Source organism: Eurytemora carolleeae, unplaced genomic scaffold, assembly GCF_000591075.1.
Source record: "Eurytemora carolleeae unplaced genomic scaffold, Eaff_2.0 scaffold1577, whole genome shotgun sequence".
In the NCBI taxonomy this organism is placed as follows: Eukaryota; Metazoa; Arthropoda; class Copepoda; order Calanoida; family Temoridae; genus Eurytemora; species Eurytemora carolleeae.
Genome location: NW_019397487.1, coordinates 244 through 21,223, shown reverse-complemented (window position 1 = coordinate 21,223; position 20,980 = coordinate 244). Strand labels below are relative to the sequence as shown.

Below are 20,980 nucleotides of genomic sequence, written 5' to 3'. Positions count from 1 at the left end.
GACAAAAAATAAAAAAATATTTCAGAAAACATGAAGATACGGTATGAGGAAGGAAGTTATGATGGTGAGGTGAATGATGCAAAAACTCCTGAAGGAAAAGGAACTTTTGAATACAGGTCGGACTAGATTAAGCGTGAAATATATCCGTCCTATATCTCTTTATTTCAGTCCCAGCTAATCCTTTCTCTCTTAAAAGATAATATTAATTTTTTATTCTCTGGTGTCTCTCACGATAAACTAAGGGTTAATACACTAACTCTTATTCCTTCTATACAGGCTATCTTAGCTTGACTGCATTAGGGATAACTCCTTTACGATAAAAACTAGTTTGAATTTTAAGTTATGCATCTAGTTTGAACTGAAATTTATTGTTTAAAGGTTACAAAAATATATTAATACGTTTTGCAGGTAGTTAAATAACAATAGTAGCCTGCGGGTCAATAGCCCCAGACCAGCATAATCTTGATCTCTGTAATCTCCCCTGCACCTTGTATTGGGTTTTTTATTTCAAACGTCCCGTCCACACAAAGTCGCCGCTTTAGTGATTTTAAATCTAACCAGATGGAGTCTAAAGTCAGACTACGTCGACGCTTTAGTGATTTTAAATTTAACCAGATGGAGTCTAAAGTCAGACTACGTCGACGGCTAGTCCCTGTCTCCAGAGCTATAGACCAACATTATTGACTCTTGCCGTAAGTCTGCCAGTGTACATGACTAGGCATTTCAAACTGGTCTACTCTACACCGGTATCCTGACTGGGCAGTACGATGGACTGCATATACAGTACGTGTTGTACCGGCACGGATCATGCTACTTTTATACTGGGGTGATGTACGCGACGTCATATACTTGTATTTATCTTGGCCTTTGTATGGCTCTTTGTAATGTATATATTATTAAAGTTTATCAGTTCAAGAAATTTCATATTTATGTTGAATTATGTCACATTTTAACACTTTTTTTTCAAAAATACTTTTTTATGGAGGAATAAAGCCGCCTATGATGTAAGGTTTATGATATATTATGTAGGGGGGATGATGACAATGGAAGAATAAAACTGCCCATAATATAAGGTTAATGCTATATTGTGTAGGGGGGATGAGGAGAATAGAATAATAAAGCTGCCCATGATGTAGGGTTAATGATATATTGTGTAGGGAGGATGATGAGAATGGAAGAATAAAGCTGCCCATAATGTAGGGTTAATGATATATTGTGTAGGGGGGATGATGAGAATGGAAAAATAAGGCTGCCTATAATGTAGGGTTAATGATATAATGTGTAGGGAGGATGATGAGAATGGAAGAATAAAGCTGCCCATAATGTAGGGTTAATGATATATTGTGTAGGGGGGATGATGAGAATGGAAGACTTATCTATGAAGGAGAATGGAAGAATAAAGCTGCCCATGGTGTTGGGTTAATGATATAATGTGTAAGGGGGATGATGAGAATGGAAGAATAAAGCTGCCCATGGTGTTGGGTTAATGATATATTGTGTAGGGAGATTATGAAAATGAAAGAAAAAGCTGCCCATGGTGTTGGGTTAATGATATAATGTGTAAGGGGGATGATGAGAATGGAAGAATAAAGCTGCCCATGGTGTTGGGTTAATGATATATTGTGTAGGGAGATTATGAAAATGAAAGAAAAAGCTGCCCATGATGTAGGGTTAATAATATATTGTGTAAGGGGGATGAGGAGAATAGAATAATAAAGCTGCCCATGGTATAGGGTTAATTATATGTTGTGTAGGGGGGATGATGAGAATGGAAGAATAAAGCTGCCCATGGTGTAGGGTTAATGATATATTGTGTAGGGGGGATGATGAGAATGGAAGAATAAAGCTGCCCATGATGTAGGGTTAATAATATATTGTGTAGGGGGGATGATGAGAATGGAAGACTTATCTATGAAGGAGAATGGAAGAATAAAGCTGCCCATGGTGTTGGGTTAATGAGATGGCAGAATGGCGACAGGTAAAAAATCCATCAAACTTAAATTTTCTAATCCAAATATCTTTGCAACCTGATGGTGTAGACCTCTCATTTGTGAAACTTTGACAAAAACAATTTTTATCGGACTTCATATTAAACATGTCTACATGTAATAGCTTATTCAAATTATTTAAAGATGTTTCATTTTAAATATTTATGTTAGGGTCATGAAAATGGAAGCTGAATGGCGTCACTATGTGTTATATATTATTCTAACTATTATCAAAAAGTTTACTGTACTATATTATATCTTCAAATAAAAAAATATCTAGTTACATATATTAGCGATTCCAAACAGTTTTGTTCTTCTCAATAGATGCATGCGATTTCAATCTGACACGCAATTTACTTCAGTTTGATATGTAATTTTTTGAGGGAACCCATAGGTATCCCGGTGGTAACATAGGCTAAAAATCATTTTTATTTAAAGTGGTAATTTGTTTCTGATTTTTCTGTTTCTCTAGTTAAGCAACCACTCCAGTTTTATACCGGAGACACGTATGGAAGCTCCAGGATAAGAGACTAACTTTGGAACCCTTACCTCTCTAAATTCATTCCCAAGGAATGATGAAATTATTAGTCGAAAAGGAATGATGAAATTATTGGTCGAAATGAATGATGAAATTATTGGTCAAAAAGGAATGATGAAATTATTGGTCGAAAAGGAATGATGAAATTATTAGTCGAAAAGGAATGATGAAATAGTTGGTCGAAAAGGAATGATGAAATTATTAGTCGAAAAGGAATGATGAAATTATTGGTCGAAAAGGAATAAATAATTATATTTTTATAAATTCTGTTTTGTAAAGGTATGATGGGGAATGGGAGGATGGAATGAGAAGTGGAAAGGGAAAATATATAAGTAAAGCAACCGGTGGAGTTTACGAAGGAGAATATCAAGCAGATTTAAAGGTAATAAAAATATTTGTAATTAGTGTAGTGATTTTTAGTGGTACTACTATATAAAAAGTGACATAATTCAACCATTGAGAAGGGTACTATGAAAACTTTTATCATATCATATAAATCAGGGAGATAGGGTGGAATTTTTTTGGGTGGCTTCAGCATTGATTGCTAAGAATATTCCCGATTCAATTGTGAATTTGTTAATGACCATTTTACTACTTTTCGATACAGAAATTTACTTAATAATTAAAGCACTAATTTATAATTAATTTTGTTTTTAATCTGTAAATGAAGATTGAATTAAGTAGCAAAACACACGAACGTGTATTAAAAAATTGACGAAAACGTTTTAAAACTGTTTTTTATTCTGTTTTATTTTTTTCAGGCTGGGTTCGGAAAATATAGTTTCACTAATGGTGATTATTACGAAGGAAACTGGAAGAATGGGCTTAGGAATAATTCATTTATTATTATTATGATTATTATTATTAATATTATTATTTTATTATTATTATCATTATTATTATTATTATTATTATATCCCAAACTGAAGTAATGAATGAATGAATGAATGTAGGCATGGTAAAGGCATCTATGTGTGGAAAGAACTAAAGGAAAAGTACGGACAAAAGACGACATTTTGGAATATTTCAACGCCAAAAGCTTGACCATATTCCTAGACAAAAAAAAACATTTACTAACCCTGTCATGTTATGGGATGGAAAAATGTTTCTTATTTTCCACCCGGTAATGAATACAAACAAAAAGGACTGTCCGGAAATTCTTAGCGATTCTCCATGTAAGAAGTGTGTCATAGAAATTGAAACAAATTCAACAACGTTTTCCTCCATCAACATTAAATAAAAATGCCGGACTAACATTTCTAAGATAACTGAAAAAATCCTTGATGGTACTTTTTATGTAGAGAATCACATAAAATTGCGTTACATTTCAATTTCGAGCACCAAGACAACAAATGACCTATTTAGTCGTATCATAAATATCTACGTCACAGTTTAAGAATCAATCTTTTTGTAAAAAATTTGAAACAAATCAATTCAGTATCCGGAAATACAAGGTTACTATAAGACGACGTCACAGAATTTATTTCACCTTATTTCGTATTGTCTCGTCTAATCCATTCGTAAACCATACCATGTTCTAAACAAATTAGGATCTGTTCAGTTCAACCGTTTTTATACGGATCAGATAAAGGAATTGAGTCTTTGCCACAAACTCTGATTTTCTAATTTCTCTATCTTTGGAACCCTGTGTTGATGACCATAGATATTTCAAAATATGATTTTTATTCGATTAAATATCAAGATGAAATATCAAAGACTTACACCATCAGGCTGCAAAGGGGGAAATATTCTAGTTTGTGGCAAAGACTCAACTCCTTTAATTCAAGTAATTTTAAATATTTTTAGAAAGTTCTGTCAACTCTGTAAATGTATAAATGCAGACAGAAAAACATGTTTATTCTTTATAAAGTTCACATCAAGACCCCCCTCCATGCCCTTAAACTAGTATCGTTAATTTTGTGTAGAGTATCGTTAATTTTGTGTAGAGTATCGTTAATTTTGTGTTTAGTATCGTTAATTTTGTGTAGAGTATCGTTAATTTTGTGTAGAGTATCGTTAATTTTGTGTACATTATTGTTAATTTTGTTTAGAATATCGTTAATTTTGTGTAGAGTATCGTTAATTTGTGTAGAGTATCCTTAATTTTGTGTAGAGTATCCTTAATTTTGTGTAGAGTATCGTTAATTTTGTGTAGAGTATCGTTAATTTTGTGTAGAGTATCGTTAATTTTGTGTAGAGTATTGTTAATTTTGTGTAGAGTATCGTTAATTTTGTGTAGAGTATCCTTAATTTTGTGTAGAGTATCCTTAATTTTGTGTAGAGTATTGTTAATTTTGTGCAATATTGTTAATTTTTAACGCTTGATCTCGATTCTAATAAGGGCACAATTGAATTCAATAAATGTGGAACTAACATCTTCTCTTTTACTCTACAGAGGTTTGGTCCATCACCATCACCGAATTTTAAATTGAATTCGTTACTTAATAAGCGTTATCCCTGCAGTGAATCAACCCACAACGGGATAAAAAAAAAAATTAATCCGCAGATTATCAAACAAAAGTTCAAACTTCTGAATGTTTTAAAATAAAATAAATTTTAAATCTTAAATCTCTTGAAAGAAAGATTGATTCTCAAAAATAAATCTATATTTAAAATATCATAATGAGAAAATATGATTAAAAACTTTAAACTAATTGCGTCTTAGATATTTTAAATGTTCTTCAAATTTCTATCAGTGTTCTTTAAAAATCAAATAGGGTGCCAGACTAAAAAGCAAATGATAATGATAAATATTTAATTTGTTAGACATTCGGATTTCTGTTAAAAATTACAAGGTCAAAATCTGTTGATAATGACGAATTTACAACAAGAAATGTTAAATTTTTTTAATGGTTTAGACAAAATGTTGGCACCCACGTTTTACAAACATTTTTACGCGGGAAACTAAAAAAATGGAAAAGATAATTTTTTTGTTGTTATTTCTGAGCAATTTCACTTTCCTCTGAACGTATAGATCTAAAAGTACAGTACAGTACAGCACAGTACAGTACAGTACAGTGCAGTACAGTACAGTACAGTGCAGTACAGTACAGTACAGTACAGTACAGTACAGTACAGTACAGTACAGTACAGTACAGTACAGTACAGTACAGTACAGTACAGTACAGTACAGTACAGTACAGTACAGTACAGTACAGTACAGTACAGTACAGTACAGTGAAGTACAGTACAGTATAGTGAAGTACGGTACAGTACAGTACAGTACCATTAAGTGCCGTGCAATTAATGACAAAGCTTTGAACTAAAATCAATGTTGTCTTTGGCTTACTGGATACAATTAAAATCATAATAAACCAAAAAAAGTTTTAAAAATGCGTTGAATTACTATCATATTTTTGAAATGTTTAAGTTGAAGTCGAGAATATCGAAGTCGCAGACTTTTATTAAATTTAGTTCACACTAATAAACATAACACATGTACAGTGTGTCCCAAGCAAGACGATTTGAAGGACGTCTATGATCTTTAACATAATTTCGACATTTATTCCTTAAACTAATCTTAAAAGTATAATAATCACAAAACACTCCTAAATTTAGCATTTCCAAATTTTGGTCTGCCTTTTTGTGCTTTAAATATTACCGGTCAGATTTCGACCAGTTTTCGGTTCATTTAATAAAATTAAAATGTAAACGAAATTCTTAGTATCTCAGGTAATATTAACAGAACAAAAAAGGCCGACCACATTTTGAAATTTTGCTACATGAACCATACATTCCAAATATAGGTTGACGATTAAATGTCACAAATAAATTCAATGTCAGATGCGACATTCAAGTTGTCTTGCAACTGCCATTTATCGTGGAACACGCTGTGCTTAATCATCGACATGAATTATTTTGTACATATCTTAACATATAGACATTAGATTATGTATATAGACAATTAGACATATAAACATGAAATAAACATGCACATATAAACACATGAACATACATATTTTTAATTTCAGCGCTGAAAGTATTGAAGAAATAGGAAGGTTTGTATCACATTTTCAGCATGGACAAAAAATACATTTTAAAAAGTATTTGGAAAAAAGCTAAAATTCTAATTTAACTTGGGAAAAATTTTTGGTCATTATCTCACAATTTACTTTTTTGTAAGTGATAAATTTTTCCCGAATACTTGTTTATGTACAAGTAACACAATATCTTTGCATGTACAAGTAACATGGTATGCGCAACTAAAATAATCATTATTAAAAGTGACATATTTTTTTAAACAGAACTTTTTTCCATAACGACCTTTGATAGCTTTTGATACTAACTTTGAATCTTTGAAGGAACTGTTTAGGTAAAATAAAGGGGGTTTAGGCTGAAGCCTAAATATTTTAAAAGTTGATCGCGACCAATATTAGTTCTTTTTGATCTAGATCTTGAAAAATTGATAAAAACTGTGTTAAAGTTATACATATATATATTTGATATGTGCGACGGAGCCATGTGACCATATACTGCACTGCCATTGGTGGACATTTTTGTCACATAATACAGACGTAAAAATTATATTTTAAATTACATATATTAAAATTTAATGAATATTGTATTCAAATATTATAGGACCTTACCTAAAATTTTTAGGCATCTCTGGGTCATCCTTATTTTCAGATTTGTTCCATTATTTGATAAAATTATAGGTTTAATACTTTGATTCTTATACCCCATCACATTAATAAGTTTTGGTATAACTTTGACACAGTTTTATATCAATTTCACGAGACAGGGACATCAGATAGAACTAAAATTGGCCATGATCAACTCCTAAAATATTTAGGCTTTGGCCTATACCACCTTTCATTTTACCTGAACAGTCCCCTTAAAATAAGAATTTACATGATTCAAAATTTAAAATAGATCCAAAGTTTAATGTAATGAAATTCTAAATAAAAGATGATTTTTTTCCAAAATAAATCTTGTGGTTTGTGGACAGGGTATTCAAAATTTACAAACACATTTTCTCAGAAAATAACGGTCGTAATCAAAAGGTTTTTTTTCGACATTTTTATTATTCATTTTTTTATTTTTAAGATAAGTTTTTGTTTGCTTATACTTGCTGACTTGAATGCTCACGTAGAAAGAATAATAAACAAAATTTCCTAGAAATCTTTTACATTTTATGAATGAATTCGGAATGAGGTATATATATATATATATATATATATATATACACTCTAAAAAATGCAATTTTGGTCTTTAGCATCAGGCAACAAAGTTCTTCTTTCATATTTCAAATTTCTTCTTTCATTACTCAAATTTTGATGAATATTTTCCAAATTTACAATCTANAACTGAGAAAGCTGTAATCTGTAAGAGTTTCGTCTGCTATGTTCACATTTTGTTTGTTTATGTTTTGACTGCATACGGTTGTACTTAATAAAACAAGAAAATTGCAGTATACAAACAGAGTAAACTTGTCCGTATTCACTGTTTATCTTGCGGAGACATTATAAACACATCTTTACAGTCTTTTACCATTTTCATAAAATAAACTCTATCAGACATAATAATATTATGGCTTTTGAAATTAGGTATTACAATGCTAATTCATAACAAAGACGATATCCAATTCGTCACTGAACTCCCATGTTTGTGGGACACCCTGTAGAAAAGAAAATGCTATGATCTATAAACATTAAATAAAAATGTTAACAATACTTTAATAATTTAATATTATTTTTGCTAAGGTATGAAGGTGACTGGGAGAAGGGATTAAAACAAGGAACAGGAAAATTTTCCTACCCTAATGGAGATGTGTTTACGGTAAGATACCCATAAGATTGACCAAATATAAATATTACAAAATGTAAATTGACCAAAGCTGAAACTCTCATATTGTGGATAGCGATATCAATGCACGGTAAATTAGTTATCTTCCTCAAATTAGAAGTGCTCACAATAGATATCAAGAAAAAGCGAGTAACCAATATAAAAGTTCCCAGCTCAAATGTATGCATATTGTATAAAAACGGTTGAAGGTATGGCACACCAAACCAAATTTTGGACTAATCAACCAAAGTTGACAAAACTTAAAGGTAGTGTTCGCGAAAAATGAAAGGGGGTACAGGCTTAATGCGAAAAAAAGCGCTTAATATTTCATAATATTTTTGATTTTTTTTTAATAATTTTCGCTGGCGCTGGATTTTCAAACATTCCTGGAAAATATGAAAATGTCGTCTTCATTATCAAAAATCCTCGAAACAGGAATAAATGTTTTCAAACGTAACTCTCAGATCATGAAAAATACAAAATATTATGAAATATTAACTATTTACGAATGCGTCGAAAAATAATCGATAACTATTGTTTGTAATATCTGAATGATTTGTTTGAAATTAAATTGATTTGTTTACGATCCGAGTTGATTGTTGCATCTTTCTGAATTTGTATGGACACTACGGTCTTCGGTATTAGTCGTTGTTAAAAATTTTCTCCTTTTAGACGCAACAGATAGAAGTAAGATTAGTAGCGATCAAAAGCGCTTTTTTATCGCATTAAGCCTATACCCCCTTTTTCGCGAACACTTTTAAATTGACGAAATGTGTCTACTGTGTTCAAACTTCTCCTATTTTCTTTCACTCATTGTCTGGGTCTGATCTCTATCAGATAGGTCTTTTATCTTCCTCATTATATGAAAACTTTTTATCAACTGAAGAAAAGTTTTAATCGGAAAATTCTTTATTTTATCTGCATCCAGAATATGCTACATGCATCCTAACCTAAATTGCGATTCATCACTTTCCGGCTTTCAATGAAATATACATTTAAATTTAAATTTTAAATTTACGTCACTTCCTTCATAGGCGCGTTAATTTATTTCTTCAATTCATTTCTTCATCATTTGTTATTGAGCGATTTGTTTGTTTCAGGCTTTCAATTGGATCGTTTGATCGATTAGTATAACTATTTATAATACTGTTATTTTGGTTCGCAGTGTTATAAAGTTTTTGGACAGAAATTTTCTCTTCATCAAGAAGGTTCAAGCCTTTTTAGATTTAATTTTTTCCCGAGCTTTATCGTCGCGCCAAAATAATAGTGTTATAGGTAATTTTATGAAACGTTTGTGTACTTGTCTTCTTTCAATGGGTGTTTCTAGATCAAATAAGCTTTGAAACAAAGCAGAAGTCAAAATATAAAGTTGATTTCAATTTTATTTTCATTTTAATTGAAAAAAATATTTTGGAAATATCCTAAATTTTTTAGAGAAAATCCGGGAACCAATCAAAACTTTATAGTACATTATAGCACGATGATTACTTTATAGCACGTTCATTAAGAAATTCATGAGGAAGTGACTATAGCGAGTAATAATGATAAAGTACAACTAAATGATGCGTTTCATAAAAAAATTATACTTTTTTCAAAAGTTCATTTTTTCTAAAAAAAAACTGGGCTATATAAAGTGATAGGCCTGTATACTAAGAAAATTAGTTATACAGTGGTAGGCATATAAACTAAGAAACTGAGCTATACAGTGGTAGGCCTTTAAACTAAGAAACTGGACCATACAGTGGTAGGCCAATATATCAATACAACTGTTCAGGGACCTTATGAGAACGGGAACAGGCACGGCAAAGGAGAACTCGTAAAGATTGATGGAGAGGTGGGTTTAAGAACTCTTATTAATGGAACTGTATGTGAACATAATCTCGATTCAATCTCAAAATGAAATAAACCAATCCCTAAATAAGGATTTCTCATTCACGTTTAAAAAAAATAAAAATTGAAATTAAATCCCTTTATAAAGGTGCCATTACAGCCGGTCAATGGTGTCTTTATAGCCGGTGAATAGTGCCATTACAGCCGGTCAATAGTGTCATTACAGCCGGTCAATGGTGTCATTACAGCCGGTCATTGGTGCCATTACAGCCGGTCAATGGTGTCATTATAGCCGGTCAATAGTGTCATTATAGCCGGTGAATAGTGCCATTACAGCTGGTCAATAGTGTTATTACAGCCGGTCAATGGTGTCATTACAGCCGGTCAATGGTGCCATTACAGCCGGTCAATGGTGTCATTATAGCCGGTCAATGGTGTCATTATAGCCGGTCAATGGTGTCATTATAGCCGGTGAATAGTGTCATTACAGCCGGTCAATAGTGTCATTACAGCCGGTCAATGGTGCCATTACAGCTGCTCAATGGTGTCATTATAGCCGGTCAATGGTGTCATTACAGCCGGTCAATGGTGCCATTACAGCCGGTCAATGGTGTCATTATAGCCGGTCAATGGTGTCATTACAGCCGGTCAATGGAGTCATTATAGCCGGTCAATGGTGTCATTACAGCCGGTCAATGGAGTCATTACAGCCGGTCAATGGTGTCATTACAGCCGGTCAATGGTACCATTACAGCCAATAATGTTGAAACTAGCGTCGTTTTTCTAACTTGAAAAGGTCTTATTTCTAATAATTTCTCCATTTGTTCTGAAGCAAAAATTTCCCAAGTCATACTTGATCAGACACAGCTTTAAGGTGCCATTGTGAATCTAGATGATATCTAGTTGATGCATGATCAGACAAAGTTTTTTCTAGTTCATACTTGATCAGATAAAGCTTGGAGGGTACCATTGTGAATCTAGATGAATGAAGATATCCTTGAAATTATGTTCACCGTTCATATAAAAGGGACTGTAAGCGTATTTTCCAGCGACCCTCCATGCAAAGATGTCAATGCCCGATTTACATATACAGTGTTGTATGATAGTATGAAATAGATATTCATGGTTTTGTTTCTTCAAACTGTTTATTTTTATTTGGGGGTTCTCTGTCGAAGTGACTTGTAAGGAGCACAATGGAGAAACTCACAGAAATAAACACTTTTTGAGTCATAACAACAATGATATCTAACACATTTTTAATTAGATTAAAGATTTTAAAACATTAAAAACACGTAAAATGTTTCATATTTTCAGGTTCGTACAGAAAACTATAAGGAGGGAAAACTGGTAAACTTCACTGTAACCAAGGAGAAATCTACATAAAAGAACAAACTATTAAATTGTGTTAATTTTAAATTTATCTTTGAAAAATCCACATAATCGATTCATGAAATAAATCCATATTATTTGTCATGTAAACACGTAAAAAAAATAATTAAGTCAGGTTAAAAGATTAAATCATAATGTCTGTTTCAAAATGATAAAAAGCTAGTCTAACACGATATACAAATACATTAAAATTCCTATTTCACTTAAAGGGAGTGTTCGCGAAAAAATGAAAGGGGGTATAGGCTAAAGGGTAATATGAACCATCATCAGTTTGAGAAAATTAGTCTCAAGCTAAAAACGACGAAATCTTCCTAACAGTTCTCCAAGTAAAAGGTTTAAAAACAATGTATATTAGTAAGCGATTATATCATACAATGAAGACGACTTTTTTATTTAAGTTTTGATCGTTTGCAAGCTTTTTTTAAAGGAGAGCCTTTTATAATTGACATCTTGATTTCAAAGTTTATGTGTATCAATGCTGTTAAATAGCTTTATATAAATCAAAATTGAAGTCAAAAGTCGTATTGATACTAATGCAAGGAAAGTTATTTCAGAGGTGTTTTTTGTACTGCAGTGTACTGTACTGTCTTTGGGCGGAAAAGTAAACACAAGGCGGATGTCACAGCCTGGCGGAACCCATTTTCAGAAAAATAAACTATTATGGGAATTTTCAAAACTGTCAAAATTAAAAGCTTTTAACCTCTTCGGATACTAAACGAACACTGTTGCATCTATTCTTGTTTACAAATTTCGCCCAGAGAGAACTGGTTTCAATATGTACGCAGAGTATACACAACCGCAATTAACGTTCCTTGCATTAGTACCTTGATATCTATCATGTTTTCACTCATAACTCCTATTATTGAAGAGCTTTCGTAAGTATTTTGAATTTCTTAGTCGTAACTGGATAAATTTTATAAACTCATATATTTCTGTTAAATCAACTAGAGGAGCTACGAGGTCATAAAGTTGTAACAACGCAATAATGAAATTGTTCAGTTGAATATTTCTCTAACAACTTCTTGTGTTAAGTTTATCAGCTACTTTTAATATTGAATATCAGCTTATTTTTTTATTATGCCAGCTTTTTATATTGAACTTATCAGCTACTCTTAGTATTAAATATCAGCTCCTATTTAAAATAAATTATGTTAGCTTTTTTATATTGAACTTATCAGCTACTTCCTTATACTAAATATCAGCTTATTATGTATTGAATTCAGCTTCTACTTATATTGCATATCAGCTCCTTTTTAAATTAAACCATATCAGCTTTTTATATTGAACTTATCAGCTTAGACTGAAGATCAGTTTATTATATTGAATCTATCAGCCTCTTCTAACATTCAATCAGATTAACTCTTATTTGAATTAAATTTATCAGTCAATTTAAGTGAAATGAATAAGCAACTTATTGCAAAACATTAATCCAGCTCCTTTTTGTATTGAATTACGCCAGAAAAAAATACATCCTGTTCTCTCCTCAGCATATTAAAAATAAATCTCTGCATCATGGTCTACGCGGCAATAAGAGAATATCTTTCAGCCTCCCTCCATTCTCACACACACATTGGAATACACTGGAGAGGTTTCGTGATTTTATAAGATTTTTTGTACAGACTTTTTACCTACAAGTAACAACCATGATATAATTACAATCTGAAAAGAAATAAAGTGTGCTTTAGCTCTAGCATCCTAATAAAAGAAAAACGATTATCTTCTTTTCTAATAATTTATTTGTTTCTTAAGAGCACGAAATGCGCAAATCACTGAGGGATACCTACTGTGGAAAAATGGATTAAAATCTATTCCATATTTATTAAGTATCGTTGAGAGTACAATTGTACAGTTGTACATAAGTTGCCGCATTGCATTAAGGTAAAATAAAATTGTGCTTACTGATCCTTAAAGAAAGAGAGCAAAATAATGGTTCATATAATTATGAGACACCAAATAAAATTCGGCAAAATAGAATGCAGTCGCTTCAGGATAAACTTCTCAATTTCATACGATACTTGATGAATATATGCTTAGCTTTCACAGTATTATGATTTCAAGGGTACCTTTGTGAATCAACATTACAATCTTTAAATAATAGGTAACTAAAAACGCTTCGAGTGCTCAAACTTTCAACTTTAGAAGTCAGGGTTACCCAAACAGACGATTGTACGGAAATTCTTCGGTCCATTGTTTAATAATTGTAGGCTTGTAGGCCAGAACTAGCTTATACAGGGTGTCCCAATAAACATGGGAATTCAGTGACGAATTCAATATCGTCTTTTTAGATAATTCTTTGATTTAGTATAGTAATACCTACTGAGAAAGCTATAATCTGTAAGAGTTTCGTCTGCTATGTTCACATTTTGTTTGTCGTTTTGACTGCAATAGGTTGTACTTAGTAAAACAAGAAAATTGCAGTATACAAACAGAGTAAACTTGTCCGTCTTCACTGTTCATCTTGAAGACTTGCAGATACATTATAAACACATCTTTGGAGTCTTTCACCATTTTCATAAAATAAATAATGATATTATGGCTTTTGAAATTAGGTATTACAATATTAATTCATAACAAAGACGATATCGAATTCGTCACTGAATTCCCATGCTTTTTGGGACACCCTGTATGTATGGTAAATGATTGAATGCCGAAACCAAAAATCAAGCTTCAATAAGTCATATTTTTAGAGTTTTAGGTCGTCTTTACAGTCTCATTTGTCGGAAACCCTGTACATAAAATAAAAATACTTTCTATAAATAAAAAGTAGAGAAGTAGAGAAGGTCTTGTGCTCTTCCTTGAGTGGGATTTCGAACCCGTGGATGATGGATCCCAGGATCTCCAGCAGGTCAGCCACACCGTTGTGTCTCAGTCTCGTAAAGCTGTAGAAATATTGTTGATCTCTTCCCTGATATAGGCCGGAGTCCTAAAAATTTCCTGTATATTCGGTGTTAACTGGTTTTCAGGAAATCACGCTCTCTGATAAAAATCATACAAGACCTGAGGCCGAATATAAAGAACTTGAGCCGCAGCTCAAATATAGATGCCATTTCAAATATGCAAAAATATTTGCAAAATTTTAAATAACCTGATTTTTAATCAAGAAACTAAAAATGTGCAAATTTCCTTTGACAGGTTGTTTGCAAAAAATTTGCAATTTTTTTTTCGCAAAACTTGTGCAATCCGTTTCCTTATGTCAAAGGCTTTCCAAAAAGCTAATTTTTTTTAAAATCTGACAAGTGAAAGTGGGTCAAAACAAAGATTTAGTTTGGTACAGGCAAAAGCAGTCATTCAGGCAGTGTGCCTGAGGACTCAGGCAGTTAGTATTAAAGCCCGGTTTTAGGCCTAAAGGGAGGGCTTTGGGTATGTAAGAAAAGTCAAAAATTATTGGTCTGAGGCTGTTGAAATTTTCTGAGTTATGTAAAAAAAACTACAGGGGGGGGGTCAAATTGGCCCCCCCCCCCCAGCAGGAATAGGGTTAAGTATATTGTAACAATGGGCGATTTTGTTGATCTTTTACGATCGGCAATTCAAGGATTTTTTAGATCGCTGAGATCATAGCTACCTAGGAGTATCATGCCCCCCCCTTTCACCCTTCGGTTGGACTTTTGAATCCTATTTTGAATCCTAACACTGCGATTTAATGGTCTCACGCTCTCAAGCAAAAATCGTTGAGAATTTTGCCAATAACTTTTAGAAAACCACATCTAACAACAAGTGCTTTACAGTGCTAAAATGTACATGTAAAGGGCTACAGAAAAGCATAAGTGAGTTAGAGCGGTAAAATTTAAGCTTAGGGCGTTGCGACACTTCAAAGTCAGCCCTGTCTTAAAAATTGATGAGACTGTTTATAAGGAGGCTGAATCTATGTGCTAACGGATTTAGTTGAGTTTGCATGTGAATTCTATAAATAACCCAAGCCACGCGGAGAAATCGAAGCCAAGCGCCAAGTTCCGTTATTCCAGAAACCCGGGGGCTGGTGGGCTAGTCGGCCAGCCCACGGGGTACTAGGGTTAAAATGCTAGTTGATGGTGGAGCGAAATCTGGGGGAATAGAATCAGTTGATCGTCAGCTCCCTTAACCTGAGGTTCCCTTGAAGATTCCCCATCACTCTGAAACTGCTTCAATTCATAATATTTTGATTAGTATAGTATCAACCTCTTTAAGTTTGTATTTTGTAAATAATAAACTGTAAGAAAAACCCACTCGTTGAATATCATAAGACAAGTGTAATGCATTGATTTATTTTTCTTTCATATATAATAATATCAAAAACAAATTGACAGCACTGGCAATGGTAACAAGAAAAATATGTAACTAAGCTATACATTCAAAATAAGTATCTCACCTTGACAAAGATAGATTCAAGACAATAATCAAAAAGAGTTCTATCAGCTACTCCGGTTCTTAAATCCCTGTACTGGTCCTTACAGGTCTAGGAGAAATAATTCTAATAACGCAACCTTATGAAAGGTAAACATAACTAAAATACATTGGCTTAAACAAAAGATTAACTAAACCAAAAAGGTAAGTCTGCCAAAAATAGAAATATTTCGAGAAGGAAATGCTAAAAATTTAAATGAAAAACTGCTTACCTCATTATTAACATCCAACAGTTCAATAGCAGACAGAACATGATACTTATAGTCTACACAAGCATCTTCAGAACGGGAAGTCTAAAAATCATGTTGGGAACTATTCATGCTTTAAAAGATTATACCCCTAAAACTAGAATTTGGGCTAAGTTAAGAACAAGTATCCCAATCAAAATTTAAGACAAATCAAGGAGTTCATGAGTTGTTATTGGACATCCAAAAAGACAGAATACTACTTTATTAATATATGTTACTCACCTTGTAAGAGTCAACTACTATTAAATCCATAGTCTTAGATTCAATCGGAGTAATCACATCTTTGCTTACAAAAACATCTTTATATCCTTTATACCCAGTAACTTCCATGGGATGAGAAACTTTCCTTGTACCAGGTTTGTAGGAAGATTCAGCAGAATACTTAGGTTGGCCTCTAAAATAGAAAAATTGAATATTTAGATATATATATCTTAACATTAGAAATTAATGGAAATCAAAGTCATACCTAGCCGCATATCCATAATATCCATCAGCCTCAGCCCGACGATAAAGAAGATCTGGCTTTGGGGCATCTTTGTAACTGGAATCCATGTAGCTGGGCTCCTTGTAGCTGGCATAAATCTCCTTGTAGCTGGCATCAATCTCCTTGTAGCTGGGCTCCTTGTAGCTGGCATCAATCTCCTTGTAGCTAGGTTCCTTGTAACTGGGCTCCTTGTAGCTGGCATCAATCTCCTTGTAGCTGGGCTCCTTAGCTGGCATCAATCTCCTTGTAGCTGGCATCAATCTCCTTGTAGCTAGGTTCCTTGTAGCTGGGCTCCTTGTAGCTGGCATCAATCTCCTTGTAACTGGGCTCCTTGTAATTTTGCAAATATTTTTGCATATTTGAAATGGCATCTATATTTAAGCTGTGGCTCAAGTTCTTTATATTCGGCCTCAGGTCTTTTATGATTTTTATCAGAGAGCGTGATTTCCTGAAAACCAGTTTACACCGAACACAGGAAATTTTTAGGACTCCGGGCCTATATCAGGGAAGAGATCAACAATATTTCTACAGCTTTAAGAGACTGAGAGACACAACGGTGTGGCTGACCTGCTGGAGATCCTGGGATCCATCATCCACGGGTTCGAAATCCCAATCAAGGAAGAGCACAAGACCTTCCTTCAAGGTGCTGTTGCCGTTGCATAAAGTGCAAAGTCTGTCGAGTACCATCCAGAGCTAGCGTACTGCGTTGTAGCGTTTTTAGAGAAGGATCCATCTCTCAATGAACCTCATGCATACGCTTTTTAATAGTATAGTATCCATCACTGATCTCTGGCAATCCCTAAAAATTCAAAAAAAACAATTAGTTAACAACAATAGCTAAAACGTGTCAAACACCATAAGTACAGTGGTAGGCGATTTTATCAATACAATTTTTTTATTTAAGTGGATTGTTTACAAGCTTTTCTCGAATTACAAGTTTACAAGTAGTCAAAGAAAAGCTTTTTTAATCAACAAACTATGCTGTTCAAAAGCTTGATTACATCAAAATTTAAATCCGAAGTCGTCTTCATTGTTTAAATATAATCGCTTACCACTGCACTGTATATATTAGGAAATCATGATAGTGGGGGAAAATCAAACTTTTAAGAAAGCACTTGAATTCAGTAACTGAATTCAATATCCACTGTCAATAGTATTGAATTCAGTAACTGAATTCAATATCCACTGTCAATAGTATTGAATTCCGTAACTGAATTCAATATCCACTGTCAATAGTATTGAATTCAGTAACTGAATTCAATATCCACTGGCAATAGTATTGAATTCAGTAACTGAATTCAATATCCACTGTCAATAGTTTCTCATAAACTCTGGTTTACTAATCTTTAAAGCCCAATGTCGTAGACCTTATAGAAACATCAAAGGTTACAAATTAAAAAAAAACACATCAAATATAAAATAGGGATTTGTGGCAAAGACTCAATTCCTGTCTAAATGAAAGGTTCAATTTGTATCTTGAATAATTAAATCATGATGTAAATTTTTCTGTGGTAGAAAATTGAAAAGAAGTTGTCTGAGTACTGGCATATTTATGATAAACAAATTTCAATCCAAAGATTAATTAAAATAACAGATAGAACACTAGATGTCGTCTTTTCAAGATCAAGGGGTTTTTCATTCAGAATAACAATAACAAAACAGTTAGGGATAGTTGGCGTAGAAAAGGCTTTCGCGGTCTTGTAATTCTACGTCGACTTCGTGTAACTCCTTTGGGCTTCTGCCTCAGGGTTATTGAGAACAAAAAATCCCTTAATATCGAAAAGACAACATCCAGTGTCCTGTCTGTTATTTAAATTAATCAATAGTATAAAATCTAACCACATTCATCTTGAGTATTCCTCCTGTGACTGTTCCCAACATCCAGAACAGTAGCAACATACTAAATAATCAAGGTAAAAGATGTCTACAACACAGGGATTTCCAAATGATATTGGATCGTTTAAAGCTATAAACTACAAATTTCGGGACGCTCTGTAATTGTATAATATACATTAATTTGACCAAAATTCAAATAAAAAAGAAAATAAACAGAACTATTTGGATCAATCGTTTTTCATAACTATCATAAAAAACATAAAAAATAAACGAATGTTGACAATTTCAAATAACGATTTTTATTTCTTACTAATTATATTCTTAAAGGATCTCCATCAGGCACCGTGGATTTAATGTAAACCAAACAGTAGCTTATTAAGCAGAATAAAACACAGAAAAACACGATGTTCAAACCACAGAAAACAAAATAACGATTTGATAAATATAAACAAACATATCTTACCTCTGAGCCCGAAATTTAAAAGAGTATCGTAGAACGAAACTCCCGAGTTTCCTTTTTGGGGTCTTAACATTTGTGTAGATTTTGATTAAAGAGATTTTAAAAAATGGAGTATATGAAGAAATTAAATAAAAAACATTTCATATCAAAATATTGATATCCACAAAACTGCCCATAACCCCATTCTTGAAACCCGGGTTTCAAAACTGGTTTTCATAACGATACCTTGTCTTAAGTTTTGGGCTCAGACCTAAGACTAAACTCTACACTTGGATGAGTTGGATCAACTGATTTTACAATTTTAAGAAGTGAGAAAAATTAGCTTTTATTGTGATTTCAAACTTGTTTTCTGTGCAGTACACTTCGTACTGCAGAAATTTAAAACTACAGGGTCAACAACATAGAGAATAGAATAAATAGAGAGGAATTAAAAGAATCTCTCGGTATGAATTGTTTCAGCCTGAAAGGGGGTTCAAAGTGTACAAATCATGTAAATGTTCACAAATTATATGCAGTAGAGTACATTAATACAGTATGTTGCCTATACTATCCATTTCAATTTCGAATTTTTCAAACTGTTAAATAAACTTTATAATGAATTAGGTGAATAAAAACATCATTTAATTTATAGTTATAACGGAAAATCATCGTTTGTAAAGTTGAAGGCATAGAGTCTATGTGAAATGATCATTGGTCAATTATGAAACCAGCCTATTTCATAATTTAGTTTTCTTTTAACAATAATTTTAGATTTTCTATAAAATAATATTCCAGGGCCCAACAGGTTATATAGTATAAATATGTGAAGTACACCTGCAGTATGGAAACAGTACAACAAAATGGCCGTTTTACACTTTTTTCTAGTAAATTCCTCTCTATATATTCTATTCTCTATGGTCAACAATCATCTACATCAAAATAAATATATACAGGGTGTCCCAATAAACATGAGAATTCAGTGACGAATTCGATATCGTCTTTTCAAATAATTCTTTGAGTATAGTGATACCTATTGAGAAAGCTGTAATCTGTAAGAGTTTCGTCTGCTATGTTCACATTTTGTTTGTTTATGTTTTGACTGCATACGGTTGTACTTAGTAAAACAAGAAAATTGCAGCATACAAACAGAGTAAACTTGTCCGTCTTCACTGTACATCTTGCGGAGACTTTATAGACACATCTTTACAGTCTTTCACCCTTTTCATAAAATAAGCTCTAGCAGACATAATAATATTATGGCTTTTGAAATTAGGTATTACAATGCTAATTCATAACAAAGACGATATCTAATTCGTCTCTAAATTCCTATGTCCTTTAGGACACCCTGTACAATCGATTTCCTTCGAGAAAAAGTTCGATGTTTTTCAACAGGGAAAATACTGTCCCAACCCCTGAAATCTACAATGCATAGGCGTTTTTAAATTGCAATTCAATAAGTAGTAAACCCAATATTATTTCACTAAAATATTGTAATCAATATATAGCTGTTTTCGGTGGTTATGAATATTATGATAGCCAGGGGGGGGGGGCTACTCAAAACTACCCCTTCATGGGCTAGCCCCCCTTCCAAAATTGTTTTTGAAAAAAGGCTGTTTTTCAGGATTTGTAGTAAAAAAACATAAGTTTTTAGTTCTTGAAGGGTTGGCTCTGTGCTTAATAATATACCAAATTCTTATAATATCCATGATGGCTTGTTTTTCTGTTTAAAAAATATACATCCTACAGGTTTAAAATGAACGACATAAGTAAATTAATCAAACATGTGCACGAATCGCCGAAAATTTGTTGTTCTTCTAGTGTCCACCTATTGTAGTCTACAACAGTTTTTTTTTTGAATTCATCCACTAGTCATATTTGTCCACTATATAGTCCCTTAATCAGAGGTCTGTGCAGTCCTAAGTAGTTCCTGCACCAGTAAATTGAATATATTTCGATCGTCTGTCCATAATCCATAATAGTTTTTCTGTCGAAGTCCTTATCCCTGTTTTCCTCTCATAGTCTGCAAAAGTCTTAATAGTCCGCTATAATCCTTTTTACATTTCT

At 32.8% G+C, this 20,980-nt stretch overlaps 2 protein-coding genes across 6 annotated transcripts; one reads left to right on the top strand and one right to left on the bottom strand.

The window, feature by feature from the left end:
- The first annotated feature begins 1,858 nt into the window (after positions 1-1,858).
- LOC111714554 (phosphatidylinositol 4-phosphate 5-kinase 2) lies at positions 1,859-11,619 on the top strand. The gene is made up of 8 exons (XM_023489689.1): positions 1,859-1,978; positions 2,806-2,908; positions 3,288-3,355; positions 3,480-3,521; positions 6,498-6,524; positions 8,229-8,304; positions 10,085-10,144; positions 11,455-11,619. Exons 1-8 carry the CDS (start codon positions 1,956-1,958, stop codon positions 11,521-11,523), a joined length of 468 nt encoding a protein of 155 aa, XP_023345457.1. The 5' UTR covers positions 1,859-1,955; the 3' UTR covers positions 11,524-11,619.
- Positions 11,620-13,247: 1,628 nt separating this feature from the next.
- LOC111714552 (uncharacterized) lies at positions 13,248-19,226 on the bottom strand. 5 transcript variants are annotated; one of them, XM_023489687.1, is made up of 9 exons: positions 19,188-19,226; positions 18,481-18,541; positions 16,885-17,440; positions 16,624-16,814; positions 16,380-16,551; positions 16,122-16,202; positions 15,875-15,961; positions 14,255-14,452; positions 13,248-13,662 (listed from the first exon to the last, which is right to left on the bottom strand). In XM_023489687.1, the coding sequence occupies exons 3-9, from the start codon at positions 16,996-16,998 to the stop codon at positions 13,651-13,653; spliced, it is 855 nt and encodes a 284-aa protein (XP_023345455.1). In that variant the 5' UTR covers positions 16,999-17,440; positions 18,481-18,541; positions 19,188-19,226; the 3' UTR covers positions 13,248-13,650. The 5 variants fall into 5 exon arrangements, with proteins under 5 accessions (XP_023345455.1, XP_023345454.1, XP_023345453.1 ...); XM_023489686.1 differs by having other exon boundaries at positions 16,624-16,811; positions 16,882-17,440; positions 19,188-19,225; XM_023489685.1 differs by having other exon boundaries at positions 16,624-16,865; positions 16,921-17,440; positions 19,188-19,222.
- Between the last annotated feature and the right edge of the window lie 1,754 nt (positions 19,227-20,980).